This window comes from Loxodonta africana, chromosome 26 (assembly GCF_030014295.1).
Source record: "Loxodonta africana isolate mLoxAfr1 chromosome 26, mLoxAfr1.hap2, whole genome shotgun sequence".
Lineage (NCBI taxonomy): Eukaryota > Metazoa > Chordata > Mammalia > Proboscidea > Elephantidae > Loxodonta > Loxodonta africana.
In genome coordinates this window covers 18,715,447-18,733,202 of record NC_087367.1, presented here as the reverse complement: position 1 = coordinate 18,733,202, position 17,756 = coordinate 18,715,447, and the positions used below count along the sequence as shown (strand labels likewise).

Below are 17,756 nucleotides of genomic sequence, written 5' to 3'. Positions count from 1 at the left end.
ATGTTCAGCTAGTCATTACGGAAATGCAAATCAAAACCACAGTGAGATACTACTTCATCCCTACTAAGGTGGCTATCATCAGAAAAATGGAAAGCAAGTGTTGGCAAGGTTGTGGAAAATTGGAACCCTTATCCATTGCTGATAAGGGTGCAATTGCTGTGCAAACATTTTGGCATTTAGTGAGCCAAAGGTTGTTGGTAATTATTAAAAATAGAATTACCGTATGACCCAGCAATTCCACTCCAAGATATATACCGAAAGGATTTGAAAGCAGGACTCAAACATTGATTCTCATATACAAATGTTCATTGTGGTATTATTCACAATAGCCAAAAAGTGGAAACAACCCAAGTGTCCACCAACAGATGAATGGATAAACAAAATCCATACAATGGAATATTATTCAGCAATAAAAAGACATGAAGTTCTGATACGTGCTATGACATGGATGAACCTTGAAAACATTATGCCGAGTGTAATAAGTCAGACATAAAAGGACTTACTGAAATATCTAGTATAGATATTACCTAGTATGGGTATATATTTTATTTATATGAAATATCTAGTATAGGCCAATGCATAGATGGCAAAATTTATTTGTGGTTATCAAGGGGTGGGGGAAGGGAAACTGGGAGTTACTGTTTATGTAGTACTGAGTTTCTGTTAAAGGTAATGAAAAAATTTGGGAATGGATAACGATGATAAGCATAATTCCGCTGAATTGTACATGTAAAAAAATGTTTGATATGGCAAATGTTCTGTTATATATATATTTTACCATAAATTTTTTTGCGGAGGTTATTTGGAACATTTCGTTTTTAGAGTTCGTGAGGACATCATAGTTAAGAAGTCCAGCAGGCAGTGTGAACACCAGTCTGGACATTTGAGGATAAGAGTAGGTTGGAAAGAGGGATTTGGGGAATCATCAGCAAATACGTGGTAGTTGAAACTATAAAGTGAAAGAAATCTCGTAGGAAAAACATATAGGCTGGGTAGAGCTGGGGACTGTTAGTGTAGTACGGATACTGGGTGTCCAGAATTTAAGGGCATATAAAGGAGATGGTTTGAAGAGGTCCTGGAGAGTAATGTCCTGGAGGCCAGGAGAGGAACATTTGGTGAGGAAGGAGTGGTCTAGGGTCAGATGTGGTAGTGTTCAGGAAAGAAAGCACAGTGCACTGGTTGAATGATGAATGGGATGTAAGAGGAGAATTTGAGTTTGGAGGACTGTCCACGCTTTCTGGTATATTGAAAAGAATAAAACTGGAATGGAATGTGGAGTCAGGAGAGGCGTTTTTGGGATGCCAGAGACATGTGCCTTGAATTTACTATCTGAGGACAAGAAGCCAGGAATGAGGAGAGATGGAATGTCAGGAACAAAGTCCAGAAGAAATGGATGGGCAGGCATGGACTGGAAAAAGATGACGAAGTTTGTGGCTGAATATCTAAGTTTGTAGGGCATTGAGTGAGATCAAGTCCTCTGTTTTCTTTCTTTTTTTTTTAACATTCTTGCTCTCCTTATTTATTAGTTAACAAGTCAAGGAAGAATTCACTTGCTGTCTTAGGCTGGGTTTTCTAGAGAATCAAAACCAGTGAAGTGTATCTATATAGAGAGAGAGATTTGTATCAAGGAAATGGCTCACAAGGTTGTGGAGACTGGCAAGTCCCAAGTCCGTACAAGCGTCAGGCTGGAGGCTTCTCCTGACTCACATAGCTGTAGGGGCTGATGAACCCAAGATTGGCAGGTCAGATGGCAGGCTGCTGGCTTAAGTCCCAAGAACTACCGGTCAGATGATGATAAGCCAAATGCAGGATCCAGAGCAGAGCAAAATCCAGCAAGGTTTGCCAGAAAGTTCATATATATTGGATGCAGGCTATAACCCCAAGGAAACGCCCTTTCAGTAGATTGGCCACTCATAGTAGGTCTCATCATGGAGGTGATTGCATCATTACATAACTGCCAAACTACTTCGTAACTGCCAGACCACTGAGAATCATGGCCCAGCCAAATTGACACACAACCTTAACATCAGACGTGCCCTGTGAAAAGAAGTGTGGCTCAGATAAAGTGCAGAATGACAGGATAGCACTATACGTAGATTGTTGATACTGTCATTGTGTGCTGTCAAGTCAATTCCAACTTATAGCAACTGTATAGGGCAGAGTAGAACTGCCCCATAGGGTTTCCTAGACTGTAATCTTTATGGGAGCAGACTACTACTTCTTTTCTTTCTCCTACAAGTTCTCTGTTTTCTTGATGAAGATTACTCCATAAAGCAGTTATCTACTGAGGGTGGGGAAAAAACATTGAGAATAATCATTTAGGGAAGTAGAATGTACCCAAGGACAAATAGAAAGATTGCTAAGTGTCACTGAGGACTCACCTGACTGTAGCAATTGAAGTTCGTATTTTTTTCCAGCAGCATTCAGGTACCCAGAAACACGAGCAAAGAATTGACATTGTAGTGATCTGGGACAGTCATTTTTTCCTGTTTTTATTATGTAAATTTTCAAATATGCAGAAAAGTCAGAAGAATTTTATAGCAAACACTCATATTCTCACCACCTAGATCCTACAATTAACATTTTACTTGCTTTATCACATATCTATCAAGGTGATTTTTTTTTTAAGTTTTTTTATGGACATTTTTAAACATATATGAAAGCCAATGGAATAATATAATGAACTCTCATGTATTCATCACTGGGTTTCAAAATGATAAACAATGGCTAATCTTGTTTCATGTAAACCCCTACTACCACCACCACACATACAACCTTCCTTCTCTTCCCACACCCCTCACTGGGTTATTTAAAAGCAGATGGAGATGTTTTGTTCAGTGGATTTGTTAGAAGCATAGGAATACAACATAATCACAGGCCTTGGAGCAAGAGTAATTTCCTGATCAAACACAGGGTCCAAGCTTGATGGAAAAGGAAGAGAAGGAGGAGGAACTGATAAACGGGAATAAAATGGAAAGATCAGGGAACTTAAAGTTTTGAATGGAGTCAAAAAATAGGAGCACTGTGAGTAAGGGGCAGAGTATCCAATAACCAGATCATCTGTAGTGAACGATTTCACTACAGATTAAGTAAATAAGCACAGGTAAGCCTACGCTGACCTTGCTTACTGGGTCATCCGTCCCTGTCAGGGACTGTAAATTTTAAAAGAGACTTTGATTCTGTAGGAAGGTGCTGTGGGTTGGGAGAGAGACAGATGCCAGCCATACCTAGAAGCAGAATGTTTGATGTGGTGAAAAAATGTGAAACTGTTCACTACAGATGAGCTGGTATCAAGGTAAACACCGTGTTTACCTTGCCTATCAGATAATCTCCACCTGTGTGGTAGGCATTAAATTATTTGACAGTGCTGGGGAGAGCCCGGAGAATTATGGGAATGAGAATATAGGCGAGGAGAGAAGACCATGGGAGCTTGTCTTGTGTAATGACAGAGGCTAATTGGGATATGATATAATGTCTGTCTTCAAAGTTTAACACAATTGATATCAAGTTCTTTTGTTATGCATTATTCTTTTGGTTATATAGTTCTTCAAAGCCTTGAGCTTAAAGATTGCCTCTAAATCTTCACAAAGATTCTTCTAGTGTGATTTATTTTATTACAATTATTTATGGAATGAGTCAGCGTTCTAAGCAATCCAAATATTAGTTTTACATATAAAAAGTCTCTTCTTAAAACACAGTCTCCATGGTGAATTGGCAAAGATTTAAAGGTATACATTGTTTTGTTTTAAAGATAAATCATTTCAAAAGTACACTGTCTATGTTGTTGCTAGGTGCCGTCAAGTTGATTCTGACTCATAAGACCCTACATACAGCAAAATGAAACACTGCCCGGTCCTGCATCACCCTCACAGTCATTGCTATGTTTGAGCCCATTGTTGCAGCCACTGTGTCAATCCATCTCTTCAAGAGTCTTCTTCTTTTTCACTGACCCTCTACTTTACCAAGCATTATGTCCTTCTCCAGGGACTGGTCCCTCCTGATAACATGTCCAAAGTATGTAAGATGAAGTCTCGCCATCCTCCCTTCCAAGGAGCATTCTGGCTATACTTCTTTTGGCAGTCCATGGTATATTCAGTGTACTTCACCAACACCATAATTCAAACTCATCAATTCTTCGGTCTTCCTTAGTCAGTGTCCAGCTTTTGCATGCGTTAAGAGGTGACTAAAAATATTATGGCTTGGGTCAGGCGCCACTGTAGTACTCAAGTTACATTTTTGCATTTTAACACTTTAAAGAGGTCTTTTGCAGCAGATTTGCCCAATGTGATATGTTTCATTTGATTTCTTGACTGCAACTTCCTTGGGCATTGATTGTGGAGCCAAGTAAAGTGAAATCCTTCACAACTTCAATCTTTTCTCCATTTATCATGATGTTGCTTATTGGTCCAGTTGTGAGGATTTTTGTTTTCTTTATGTTGAGGTGTAATCCGTACTGAAGGCTGTGGCGTTTGCTCTCCATGAGTAGGGGCTTTAAGTCCTCTTCGCTTTCCACAAGCAAGGTTGTGTCATCTGCATATCTCAGGTTGTTAATAAGTCTTCCTCCAATCCCGATGCTGTGTTCTTCTTCATATAGTCCAGCTTCTCGGAATATTTGCTCAGCATACAAATGGAATAAATTATGGTGAAAGGATACAACCCTAACACATGCCTTTCCTGATTTTAGACAATGCAGTATCCCCTTGTTCTGTTTGAATCACTGCCTCTCGGTCTATGTACAGGTTCTTCCTGAGCACAATTAAGTGTTCTGGAATTCCCATTCTTTGCAATGTTATCCATAGTTTGTTATGATCCACACAGTCAAAGGCCTTTGCACTCTATAGCCAGATACACTATACTCTAGTGTTGATGAGGCTGCTTTCTGGAGTTTATTTAAAAGACAGAAAAAAAAAACTGTATAGCACAAACTATTTAAAAGTTCCAGGATATTTGTCTGTGAATGTATGTTTCTAAATTTAATTAAACTGAAACATGTCTTGCCAAATGAAACATTTTTTGTTTTTTCTCAAGCAGCATCCTAAATTCATCAAACTGTTAGGTAGAGTTATTTGTTTGCTTAAACCATAGCTTTGAAAGCCAAAAGGCTGGTGGTGTGTGTGGGCTTAAATGAAAACATGTGTTTTACTTCTCCTTATTCATGACCAGGAAGGAAGCATTTATTTAGTAACTACCATTATCCTTTATTTACATTTTCTCATTCGGTCAGCACAACAGCCCAGTGAGGGAGACAGTAATCCCACGTTAGCCATAAAGAAACAGAGCTTAAGTCGCTTGCCTGAGAACGTCTGTCTAGTAGTAGTAGAACTGGAGTCCACTAGAACTCAAAGCCCAGGCCGTTTCTACTGTAGTGGCTTGTTTTCATGGCAGTAATCAGTATCCTTCTCAGTGTATTACTATGCAAACCATCCATTTAAATGGATGTCATTATAGTGGCCTCTAAGGTCCTCCACAAGCTGTGCCCCTCACCTTCCCCAGTGCCGTCTCTGACCTCCTCTTTCCTCACTCACTCAGCCTCAGACTCATGGGCCTCCTTACTATTCCTCAAACGCAGCATCTTGGGACCTTGGCACTTGCTGTTTCTCTGCCGGGAGTGTTCTCTTAGATGACTGCACAGTTCATCTACCTCCTGGAGGAGTTTACTCAGTGTCAGTGAGGCCTCCCTGCCATCTTGTTTTCGATTGTAACACACACACACACGCGCGCACACACGTACACCCTGCCCCAGCACTTTCCTGTTCTCCTTTCCTGCTTTATTTTCTCCTTTGTACTTACCAGCAAGGGCAAGCATGACAACAGAATTCTGGGCTTTTGTTGTACTGGCCAGTGTCTTGTTTTGCAGGCGGTGGGCCTCTCCAGATTAAAGCCCACCCTAGCTTAGTTAGCTCTTCCCAGGAGAGGCTCTAGGTCGGCAGGACTCTTCCTAGGTGAGGATTATAGAGCAGGCTCAACCAGGCACACTACCTGCTAGGTCTGGGACAACAGGGCTTGTTCTAAGCCTTACTCACTGATGGGAATGAGGCTCTTTGTATTTTTCTAGGCTTAATTGAGGCCTATAGCTGGGCCTGTCAGGGAAAGATTTTCAGTGCCTGTAACTGGGCAGATTCGGAGCAGCAAAAATCTTCATAAAGCCACCAAATGATAAATTTAAAATATTCAGTACAGATTTTGGTAAAATGTTTTGCCCAGAAATGTATATAAATGTAAACTCTTTGTGACATTGGTGAAGGTATATAGCCTACTGCTGGTTTAATTGTCTGTCTCTTACAAGCTCCTAGAAGAAGTAGGCTGTGTCTTGTTCCTATCTGTATCCTCAGTACCTAGCCCAATCAACGTCAAGAGCTGGATTCAAACCTTGTCCTAGTCACTTTCCTATCATAGTGCCTGACGTTAGGAGGTACTTGACATATATGTGTAATGGCCTGAATATTTTTTAAAGCTTTGTGTTCTCACTTCTGGAGAAATCATCAGATGTATTCAGTGAGTGATTCTTTTGTATTTGGTAGATCGCCAGAATTCTTTAGGCTTTATTCTTTTCCTTTCCAACGTTCGGGTGTTAACCCAGAGATCCACAGGGTTGTCTGAAATCTATGAAATGTGAAAACTGTCAAATATACTTATTTGTGAAACTGGCACCTCGTTTTATCCGCCTTTGAACCCTCAATCCTAGGCATAGTACTTGGTACATAGTAAATACAGGTAGTCCCCGACTTACGACGTGTTAGAGATATGTCAAACCGCGCTTCATGACTGTCCATTTTTTTTGTACATCTTATCAATAACATGTACTACGTACAGTGTTGCAGCATGTGATTTGCTTATGTCATCATATCTGTAAGTTTATATGTAATGTTTCCAACCTCCGAAGACAAGTAAAGATTGGATTTATAGAGATACTGATAATAAAAGGCAATAATAACGAAAACTTAAAAAAAAAAATGAGGTATTGGACTTATGTCAGAACAGACTTCCGATGGAATCATTGGAACGGAAGTAAGTTGGCGACTATATGTACCTGTTAAACATTAAACGGTTGGCATGAAAGCAAAATGTGTCAAGCTACTGCTATAACGGGTAAATCTTAAAAACATTTAGACAGTGTAGTTGGAGTATCAATCATATCTTGATCAAACTGGATACCTAAAGAACAGCAAATAGAGTATATAAGCTATACTTTAAGGTGCCAGAGTTCTGAGCTACATTTGTAACTCTTTGAAATGTGATTTCAGGTAAAACATGGCTACTCCAAGAGAGTCTGGTGTACACTTATAGGAAAAACATTGTATTATTTTCGTAGTCAAGAAGATAAGGTATGTATGTATTTTTTAATATGCTAATTAGAGAAAATGTTTTCTTTCTTGTAGCTTAAAGTTTTCCCTTTCACTCTTCTGTTGCTAGATAAAACTTCAGAATTTTTAATAAGGTTGAAATTTTTTATAAAAACTATTATAGGGATAATCACATACCTGTCACCTATAAATGGAAACCCTGGTGGCGTAGTGGTTAAGTGCTATGGCTGCTAACCAAATGGTTGGCAGTTCAAATCCTCCAGGCACTCCTTGGAAACTCTATGGGGCAGCTCTACTCTGTCCTATAGGGTCGCTATGAGTTGGAGTCGACTCGATGGCAGTGGGTTTGGTTTGGGTATCACTTATAAGGGTCTTCACATTTAATCATAAGCCTTAGCAGCTTTTAGTTAATGCATCTTCTTAGACCTAGAAAAGTTATCTTCTACTTCACCCCTAACCATCAATTTCTCATAGTTTCTCAGGTTCTGACAGACTAGATAAGGTTGGAAGGAGGGAACAGCAAAGCAAGCTAGGAAAGAAGAGTTGGAGAGTAAAGGAATCTAATCTTGTCCCAGGCCCTCAAATTCCTAGACACCACTCAGCTATCCATCCATCTGCTTATTTATATACTGTTTGTTCATTTTTAAACTAATCCTCTCCCAGAAAGAATTTGAGTTGTCTTCACTTTCAGAGTGAAAAGATGGGATAACTCCAAAGGTGAAATGTATACCCAGTTACCATTATGAGTAGTCTGTGTCACCTTTGATTCCTGAAACTATAAAAATTGAGCCAGCATGTGTCAAGAATATTTGCATAAAATAATGATGTCTGATCCATAGAATAGCACCCTGTGTCTGATTACAGTGTTAACGAGGCTAAACTTCTTAGTTCAGCCCTCATGGATCCGTTAATATTTCTCTGTTTCATTTTCATAACTGCACTCTCAATTCTGACCAGCTGTAATTAAAATGCCCGTTATTCCATCTAAGATACTCCACTGGTCCCAGCTTGACTGGAGCAAAGGAGAATGAAGAAAACCAAAGACGCAAGAGAGAGATTAGTCCAGAGGACTAGTGGACCACAACTGCCACAGCCTCTACCAGACTAAGTCCAGAACGACTAGGTGGTGCTTGGCTACCACCACCGACTGCTCTGACACGGATCACAATAGAGGGTCCCAGACAGAGCTGGAGAAAAATGTAGAACAAAATTCAAATTCACAAAAAACACCAGACTTACTGGTCTGACAGAGACTGGAAAAACCCTGCGAGTATGGCCCCTGGACGCCCTTTTAACTCAGTACTGAAGTTAAGAGGTTCACCCTTCACCAAAAATGAGACAGGCCTTTGAAAAAAACAATAACACACATAGTTCAACCATGGGCATACCAGCCCAAAAGCAAAGATAAGAAGGCAGAAACATGGCTGTTGATTGTGGATCCAAGTAAAATGAAATCCTTGACAACTTCAATCTTTTCTCCGTTTATCATGATGTTGCTCATTGGTCCAGTTGTGAGGATTTTTGTTTTCTTTATGTTGAGGTACAATCCATACTGAAGGCTGTGGTCTTTGATCTTCATTAGTTAGTGCTTCAAGACCTCTTCACTTTCAGCAAGCAAGGTTGTGTCATCTGCATAACACAGGTTGTTAATGAGCCTTCCTCCAATCTTGATGCCCTGTTCTTCTTCATATAGTCCAGCTTCTCAGATTATTTGCTCAGCATACAGATTGAATAGGTATGGTGAAAGAATACAACCCTGATGCACATTATGAGTAGTCTGTGTCCTGACTTTAAACCAATCAATATCCCCTTGTTCTGTCTGAACAACTGCCTCTTGGTCTATGTAAAAGTTTCTCATGAGCACAATTAAGTGTTCTGGAATCCCTGTTCTTTGCAATGTTAGCCATAATTTGTTATGATCCACACAGTCAAATGCCTTTGCATAGCCAATAAAACACAGGTAAACATCCTTCTGGTGTTCTCTGCTTTCAGCCAGGATCCATCTGACATCAGCAGTGATATCCCTGGTTCCATGTCCTCTTCTGAAACCAGCCTGAATTTCTGGAGTTTCCTGTTGATATACTGCTACAGCCATTTTTGAATAAATGGAAAGGACTATGAAAAATTTTAGTCGGAAAAGATTTAGAAAGTACCTTCCTCACAATTACTAACATTTACTTTAGTTTCCTTTAGGTCAGATCAAACTCTGGGAGGCTAAAGTTGAAGAGGTTGATAGATCCTGTGATTCAGATGAAGATTACGAGGCCAGTGGACGTAGTCTGTTATCCACACATTACACCATCGTCATTCACCCCAAAGACCAAGGTCCGACTTATCTTCTAATTGGATCCAAGCATGAAAAGGTATTGACCGACTTCTTGTTGTGGACTGCTTGATTTGGAATGATTTAGTTAGTATCATTCAGGTATTAGCAATGATTTTCAAATCAATTTTATGGGAGTGAAGAAGAGAATTTTGCTAACGACTTTCAGCTCTATTCTCAGATTCTTTGTATCCTTGGAAACGAGCCTTATTCAAATGTGTTATTTTTTAGTCCTATGGATAAAAGTGGTCTCCAGTCTGAGATTAGTGGGGAAGTAGAGGACAAAGGGACTTTAGGTTAAAAATGTGGATCTCTCAGACTGGATAATTTTTGGTGAACTTAAGGTCTTCAATTTCTATTTTTTACTCATTTTCAATAAAATTTTGATTTACGTATAAGTGAAATGAGTTATATGTATTATATGTATGAGTATTTGATATTTGATAAAGCATCATAAAATCAATGGGGAAGTGATGGACTGTTGAATACTTAGTATTGTATGTGTGTTATGTTGAGGAAATTGGCTATTTAGAAAAACACTAGTTTAGATTTTTTATCTCACACCATATAAGCAAAATAACTTCCAGATGAATTTAAAGAGTTTAATGAAATTATATTTTTAAAAAAGCCTAGAGGAAAATTAAGGTGAACGTTTATCTAATCTCTGAATAGAAAGTATTTTCTAAAGAAAAAAAAAAGCAATATAAGAAGTCACGGTGGAAACAGTTGATAGATTTGACCACAAAAAATTGAAATACTTCTTTACATCTAATAAAATTATAAACATAATTAAAATGATAATACAAAAGAACATGTTTGATGGATGGCTCCTATATCTTTAACATATAAACAACTCTTATAAAGTTATTACTGTTTTTATTATCTGTTTTTGACCACGTGTATCAAGCAAAATGCTGTGAGTGCCTTACGTATAATGTTCTTTTTTCTTCCGTAAAAAAAAAAAAAAATTTTTTTTTTTTTTAACAATAACTGTGTAAGGGAGGTCATCTTATTCCCATTTACAGATGGGAAAATTGACAAACCAAAAGGTAAGGTAACTTTCATGTGGTCATACGTTTAGAAGGAGGCAGAGTTGGTATTTGAGCCCATATTTCTGACGCCAAAGCCCTTGTTCTGAATACCTGCCTATGGTTCCTCCCAGCTGATTTGAAAAGCACTGTGTTTCCAATAAAAATAGGGAAGTTGATGAACAACTTATCCAGGAGGAAAACTTACAAATGTTTAATTAATGTTTAGACATACTTGTAATCAAAGCAATGCAAATTTTTAAAATGATGAAAGTTTTTTTGTCCATCAGAGATTTAAAAAATTATGAGTTAATGAAGGTAGGATGAGGGAAGCATTCTCATACATTTCTAGTGGGGTTACAAACTGGTATAAATTCTCTGGAAAGTAAGTTGAAAGTATGTTTCAAGAGTTTCAAGAATTCATGTTTATGCCCTAGTAATGACTCATAATTCAAAGAATATAGACTGAGAAAATGACAATAAATGCAAAGATGTACATATAAATTTGTTGAACATAGTATTATTTTAAAAATAACTGTATTTTTATTTCTGAGATATCTCAAACACAGCTAATACAACAGAAACACATATACTACCTTCCTACTTAACAGATTTTTAGAGTGAGAAATCACTATCTAAATGTTTGACAATAGGAAGTCGATTAAATACATGTGGTATATCCATATAATAGAATATCATGTAGCCATTAAAACTTGTTTATTTCTAACAAGGGAGAGTGCTTATAACAAAATTGAGAAATCATGATTTATTTTTAGCGTAATCTCAATTATATAAAAGTGTAATCTACATATATATTTTCATAGAGGGAAAAAAAACAAGAAGGAAATACACTAGTAGTTACCTTTGGGGAGTGGAAAAATTCAGTATTATTTCGTCTTTAAACTTTCTGGATTTCCTAAGTATTCTGAATGTATTAGTTTTGGAGTGCAATTTTAAATTTGATAGAATTTATTGTATTTCTTAAAAGAAAATGGACTTGGCTATATTTATTCCTGTCTCTTAGCATCTTATTCCTGTCTTTAATTTTGTCATGCTTTTCTAAGAAACAACTATAAAATACAATAAAAACAGGAACGAAATTTGGGGGTATGGTAACATGAGCACAATTTACGTGAGCCTACTTTGGAACTGCTTGACTGAGTGGCTTTCAATTATCCTTTAAAAATTAATAAAAATGAAGTTTTTCAGCCTGGAAGTTTTGTACAGTTATGAAAATTGTTTTTTCCTTAAGCAATCAAAACCATATATAATGTAATGTTTTTATTAATGCGTTTTGATTTTAAGGACACTTGGCTTTACCATCTGACTGTTGCAGCTGGAAGTAACAATGTAAACGTTGGGTCTGAATTTGAACAACTCGTTTGCAAATTGCTGAATATAGAAGGAGAACCTTGTAAGTTCAGAGTGTATGAGGCTTTCTGGTTTATGAAATGGACCCCAACCCCCGTATCTGAATGGAATTTTTACCTTGTGGGTCCGTGTTTCCCTGCAATGCACCCACCTTTTCATTGGTTTTGCTTGTGGTGGCCCAGAGTTCTCATTGTGGTTCTTAGGCTCCAAGGACCCCACTCTTCCCCAGTACGCTATGTCCTGCCCCACTCCCTGCCTTTGCTCACGCTGGAGCTCCTTGCTTGGACTGCCCTCCTCCATCCCATTCCCCACCAATCTGATGAGATACTACTTAGCCTTAGGAACTCTCCAGCCAACCCAGCTCAGCATCTGGCTCATAAAAGGTGCTTAATAAATGTTAAAATTGTGTCCCAATGCGCTTTGTTATTTAACTGTTTTACATTTGTTACTTTGCATCAAAATTAAAATGATTTTTTATGGCTGAATTTTCCCCCATTGAGAGTCTAGATTCTACCCTGTGCCTTACATAATAGCAGAAACCATATTTAATTTTTTACTGTCCAGCATAAGTATTTAATAAATGTTGATTTTAGGAATGACTTCATGTCCTTTGTTACCTTTATATCTCCTCCTGCTTTGATTTCTTTCTAGACCTTTCCTCAGCGCTTCTTATGTATAATTCTCTTTCTGCCTGTGTTACCAATTTTTAGTACATTTTAACAATACAATAGTGCCCTGGTAGATTCATACCAGCCTAATAAATTAGGCCAAACTCTTCTAGGTTCAGTTTATTTGAAACAGAAAAAAGAATTCCAATAGCGTAAAATGTGAAAAAGTCTTTCATCTTAGGCTGTAAACTTCAGGAGGGCAGAGACCATGTCTGTTTTGTTCGAAAATTTATACTCAGCTCCTAGTGTAATATTGGCATGTATCAAAGGAAAATTTGGTTTGGGTTTTTGTTTTTAGTCCTAAAGTAAAATTTTCTTGCCAAAGATTTTCCTGACCTTTGTGACTTAAAGTTGTGGGACAGGCCTGAATGAGCTTGTTTCTAAAGCGGTTAATTAATGGGAGGCCAAAATAAGTGCTTGTATCTGTTTTCTGTTTGTATTTTATTCTTTATTTAGCCTCTCAGATATGGAGACACCCCACTCTGTGTCACAGCAAAGAAGGAATCATTTCCCCTCTGACAACACTACCTTCTGAAGCTCTACAGACAGAAGCAATTAAATTATTTAAGGTAAAAATTTTATATGGGGTTATATATTTTTAATAATTTAATTCGGAAAAAACAATAATTTGGGTTATAAAGTTTTACCTTTCCCAAGAAAACTCAAAATGTGATCAATATTATGAAGAAAATCTACTGAAATAAAACTGCATGAATTTAATATGCTTTCTGAGTGAGGATTTGGGACTCTGTGTATGGTTTGGTAGACGTGAAAAACTCACAAATGTTCCAGAAGATATCATTTGCTTTTGACCTCTTAAATGGAGAGTTTTCTCACATCGCATCTACTTCAGGGTTGAGAAGGGGGTGAGTACTCTCCTTCCTCTGTTAGAAATCCCTGATCACTTGAGGTTTGACATTCACCAAATATCACTATTTGCCCATCTCTGTCATCAGTCACCTTCTGGTAACTCGTCAAATTTCACCAAGGATTTTGGCTCCCAACTCACATTCTTTCTGTCTGCCTCAAATCTTGCAGTTATCTTGAATGACTTTATTATCACTTGACTCATCAAAGCCTATACTCAAGATTCCTTACCTTCTCTATTCCAGTGAGCTTCACCTCTAGCTCACCTACTCCATCTTCCCATTCACCATCTACACATTCTGCCTCATCATTCCTTACAAGTACGCCACCTCTAACCTCTTAAATTCTGCTATCTCTGTCTCTAACGGTAATGTTACCGCAAATCGCGGATTCAAGCCACCTGCCGCAGAGCCAATATTGAGACAGGAGGGAGGTAAGCAGCAAGAGGGCTTTATTGAATACTGATATCCAAGAGACAGAGGGGATAGGCTCTTCCCAAGTTGTACCTGCCCCAAAGGGGCCAGCTGGAGGGTTTTATAGGGAAAGAAAAGCTAAGTCCGAGGACTCTGGAGAATTTTTAATTTCTCTGTGACGTGGTCTTGCAGTCCGCCTGCCAGACGTGATGATCTTTTCAGGGTATTTTTAGGGTCCCTGTTCTTGTGGCGTCATTGAAGTTTGGTCTTCTGATATCACTGTTTCCAGACTCCTCGGTTCCCAGATCCTATGACTTGTTTTTCATGTTTAGAGAGAAAACATAGGTTAATCTTGAACCTTTACAACGTTATGAGAGAATAATCAGGGAGAAGGGAATCGCAAGGCATGCTGTAGCTCACAGGGATTCGTCAGTTCCCATAAACATTAACTGTTCTGCCATGTGGATGTTCAGGCAGTATTTTCCCATTTCAATAATCTCCTATCCTACAAGTTTTCTTATTTTCTTACTTCTCGCTATTTGTCTTCACTAAGACTTCTGTTTTGAACCATGTATTTCCTTTGAGATCATAGGAGACAGTAATAACTGCCTCTTGGCTCTTCTTTTTTCTTTATCCAGTCTGGATTATTCTCGTTAATACTTGTAGTTGCTTGGGACCCCTACTTCCATGTACTCTTTAGCCAAACCCCAACCTAGATCCATGCTGTTTTCTGTGCTCCAACACTAATCACATGCACACTGCTGGAGAGCATCAAACAACCAGGTAGATTGGAGCCAATGTAAATCCATGGTCTTCATCCCTCAGGGTCAACTCTCTATCTTTTTGCTTGTCTTTGGTCAGCCATATCCCCCTCAAGTTCCCTACTCAGTACTCCTCACACCAGAGAAACTTGTCTCCTGTTTCACTGAGGAACTTAGACAAGATCAGACAGGGTTACCTCAACTCTCTCCCCACAACAGACATTCTATATCTTCATCTCTTTTCTCTTACTTTCCTCCAGTCTCAGAATATGGTGCCCTTCTGTGGATCCAGGTCTTGACTCCATACCAGGACCTTGCTACTTCATTTTTTCCTGGTCTCCTAGACTCTCAGCCTCTGTCTTTCTTATGACTTCTTCTTGCCTATATTTCTCCCATCTCAAAAAAAAAAAAATCTGTTTATTAGATGCTATTAAGTATTTATTGTTAATTTTGTTGGGTATGATGGTGACATGATGGTTATGGAAAAAAAATCTTCATCAGTTGGAGATCCATACAGAAGTAGTTATGGATACACTAACATGATATATATTAAAATATTCCAGGAAAAAAATGGCAAAATGCTAATAATTTTTTACTAGGTTGTCAGTAAATGGATGATCATTATACTGTACTCTCTACCCTTGTTCATGTTTTAAAATTTCCATAATGGGAAGTATAAAAAATCTGACTGTAGAATGCACAAAGACCCAAAGCAAGAAAGACTCTATGCAAATATATTGGAGAATCTAGAAGTCATTGATTTTATAGGAAAATATAAATGACTAAAATTGATTTTACAGGAGACAGAACAGGGGACTATACCTGTTATGGAATAAACTGTGTCCCCCCAAAAATATATGTTGAAATCCTAACCCCTGTAACTGTAAATATAACCCTGTTTAGAAATTGGAGTTTTCTTTTGTTGTTAGTGAAGTCATACCAGAATAGGGTGAGTCCTAATCCTATTCACTTCTGAGTTATAAAAAGAGCAGAACAGACCTAGAGACACACACAGGGGTAAGACAGAAACCAAGAAACTCATGGGCTACCGATAAGGAAGGACTTCCTCCTAGAGCCACATGCTGAGTTAGACTTCTGGCCTCATGAACTGTAAGAAAATAAATTTCTTTTCTTTAAAGACATCCACTTGAGGTGTTTCTGTTATAGGAGCACTAGATAACTAAGACAGTACTGAACTTTATAAATAATTCCAGTGTTCTTTAAATTGTCCCAAAGCATAGAAGAAAAAATGAAAATTTCTAAATTCTAGTATTTTTCTTTTGAAATTAAAAAAATATATATGAGTAAAAAAAGAAACCAAACCCATTGCCAGTGAGTTGGTTCCAACTCATAGCGACTGTATAGGGCAGAGTAGAACTGCCCCACAGGGTTTCCAAGGAGTGGCTAATGGATTCAAATTGCCAACCTTTGGTTAGCAGCCGTAACTCTTAACCACTACGCTACCAGGGCTGCACATAAGAGTAAAGAGATTATTATAATGAAGCCCAGTGTACCTAACGCCCAGCTTCACAGCCATCAACACATGCCAAAAAAAAATTTTTTTAGTAATGTATATTTTTAAATATATATAACATAAAATTTGCCATTTTAACCATTTTTAAGTGTACAATTCAGTGACATTTAATTATATTCCATTGTTCTGCAGCCTTCACCACTATATATTTTCAGAAGATTTTTATCACCACAAACAGAAACTTTGTACTCATTGACGAATAACTCCTTGTTTCCTTCTCCCCCAGCCCCTAGTAACATGTTTAATTTTTTTTTATCTGCCTACCCTCATTGCTCCCTCACATTGGTTTATTTTGAAGCAATTCTCAATCACTGCCACCACATTATTTTTATGAAATGAGTATAACTTTGATACCAAACGCCAGCAAAAGTTGTACAAGATAGAGAGCACTTCATATAAAAACAAATAAAATATTAGTAAACAGAATCCAGCAGCATTAAGAATATAAAGAATATTACACCATGATTAAGAGGTATTTATCCTAGGAAATCAGAATGGCTAAATATTAGGAAGTCTATTAACATAATCTCTATAAATGTTAAAAAGGCATTTAACAAATTCAACTTTCATAAAATAGCAAGTGATAAATACACCACAAAATATTTCTGTCTTAGCTAAAAGCAAGCATCATACTTTATGGGGAATCCTAGAAAAATTCCTAAGAAAATGAGGAACAAGACAAGGATACCCAGACCCCATTATTATTATTTTTTAATTTTTTTTTATGGCAACTGGAGAAATGGTGTATAATTTACGTATGGTTTATCTCCATTATCATTTAATGTTTTATTAGGGCCACTTCCTATGCAGTCAGGCAGTGAAAAGAAATTAGAGGTATACAAATTAGAAATGAAAGTATAAAACATCACTATTTACAGATAATTGTATACCTGGAAACCTAAAAGAACAAATTAAAAAACTACAAATGAAAAGAGAATTAACAAGGTAGTGGGGTAAAAAATTAATAAGCAGAAACCAAAAGTTTTTATATATACAAACAACAACCAATTAGAAGTTTAAAAGAACTTCTACTTTTGGTCATGACACAGTAACAGAGACAAGATTTGCCCTCCCTTAAACTGTGGCGCAGTGGCTAAGTGCCTGGCTGCTAACTGAAAGGTTGGAGTTTCAAACCTGCCAGTGGCTCCGTGGGAGAAAGACATGGCAGACTGCTTCCGTAAAGATTTATACCGTTGGAAACCATATGGGACAGTTCTACTGTGTCCTGTAGGATTGCTATGAGTTGGAATCAACACGACGGCCGTGGGTTTGGTTTGGTTTTTGAAACAACAGAAAAAAACATGTGAGCCAGTATTTATATATTGAACAACGGGCAATGCAAAACAATATTCCTCATGGAAATAAATGAAGTAAGCCTTATGATTGCTACAGCTTACAGCCTGGAAAGAGTTTCAAGACTGCAGTGCAGGGAAGGGGAGCCCAAACAGAGCCTGGCAATCTTCCTGAGTTGCAGCGAGAGAGTTTAG

At 37.8% G+C, this 17,756-nt stretch overlaps 1 protein-coding gene across 1 annotated transcript in view; it reads left to right on the top strand.

Moving 5' to 3' along the window:
- The window catches only part of PLEKHH2 (pleckstrin homology, MyTH4 and FERM domain containing H2), a 148,311-nt gene that overhangs the window by 80,865 nt on the left and 49,690 nt on the right, over window positions 1–17,756 (top strand). The window contains exons 16-19 of the mRNA XM_003416099.4: window positions 7,245–7,325; window positions 9,488–9,667; window positions 11,961–12,069; window positions 13,151–13,263. Of these exons, the coding sequence (XP_003416147.1) occupies window positions 7,245–7,325; window positions 9,488–9,667; window positions 11,961–12,069; window positions 13,151–13,263 (483 nt within the window). The remainder of the gene's footprint in view (window positions 1–7,244; window positions 7,326–9,487; window positions 9,668–11,960; window positions 12,070–13,150; window positions 13,264–17,756) is intronic.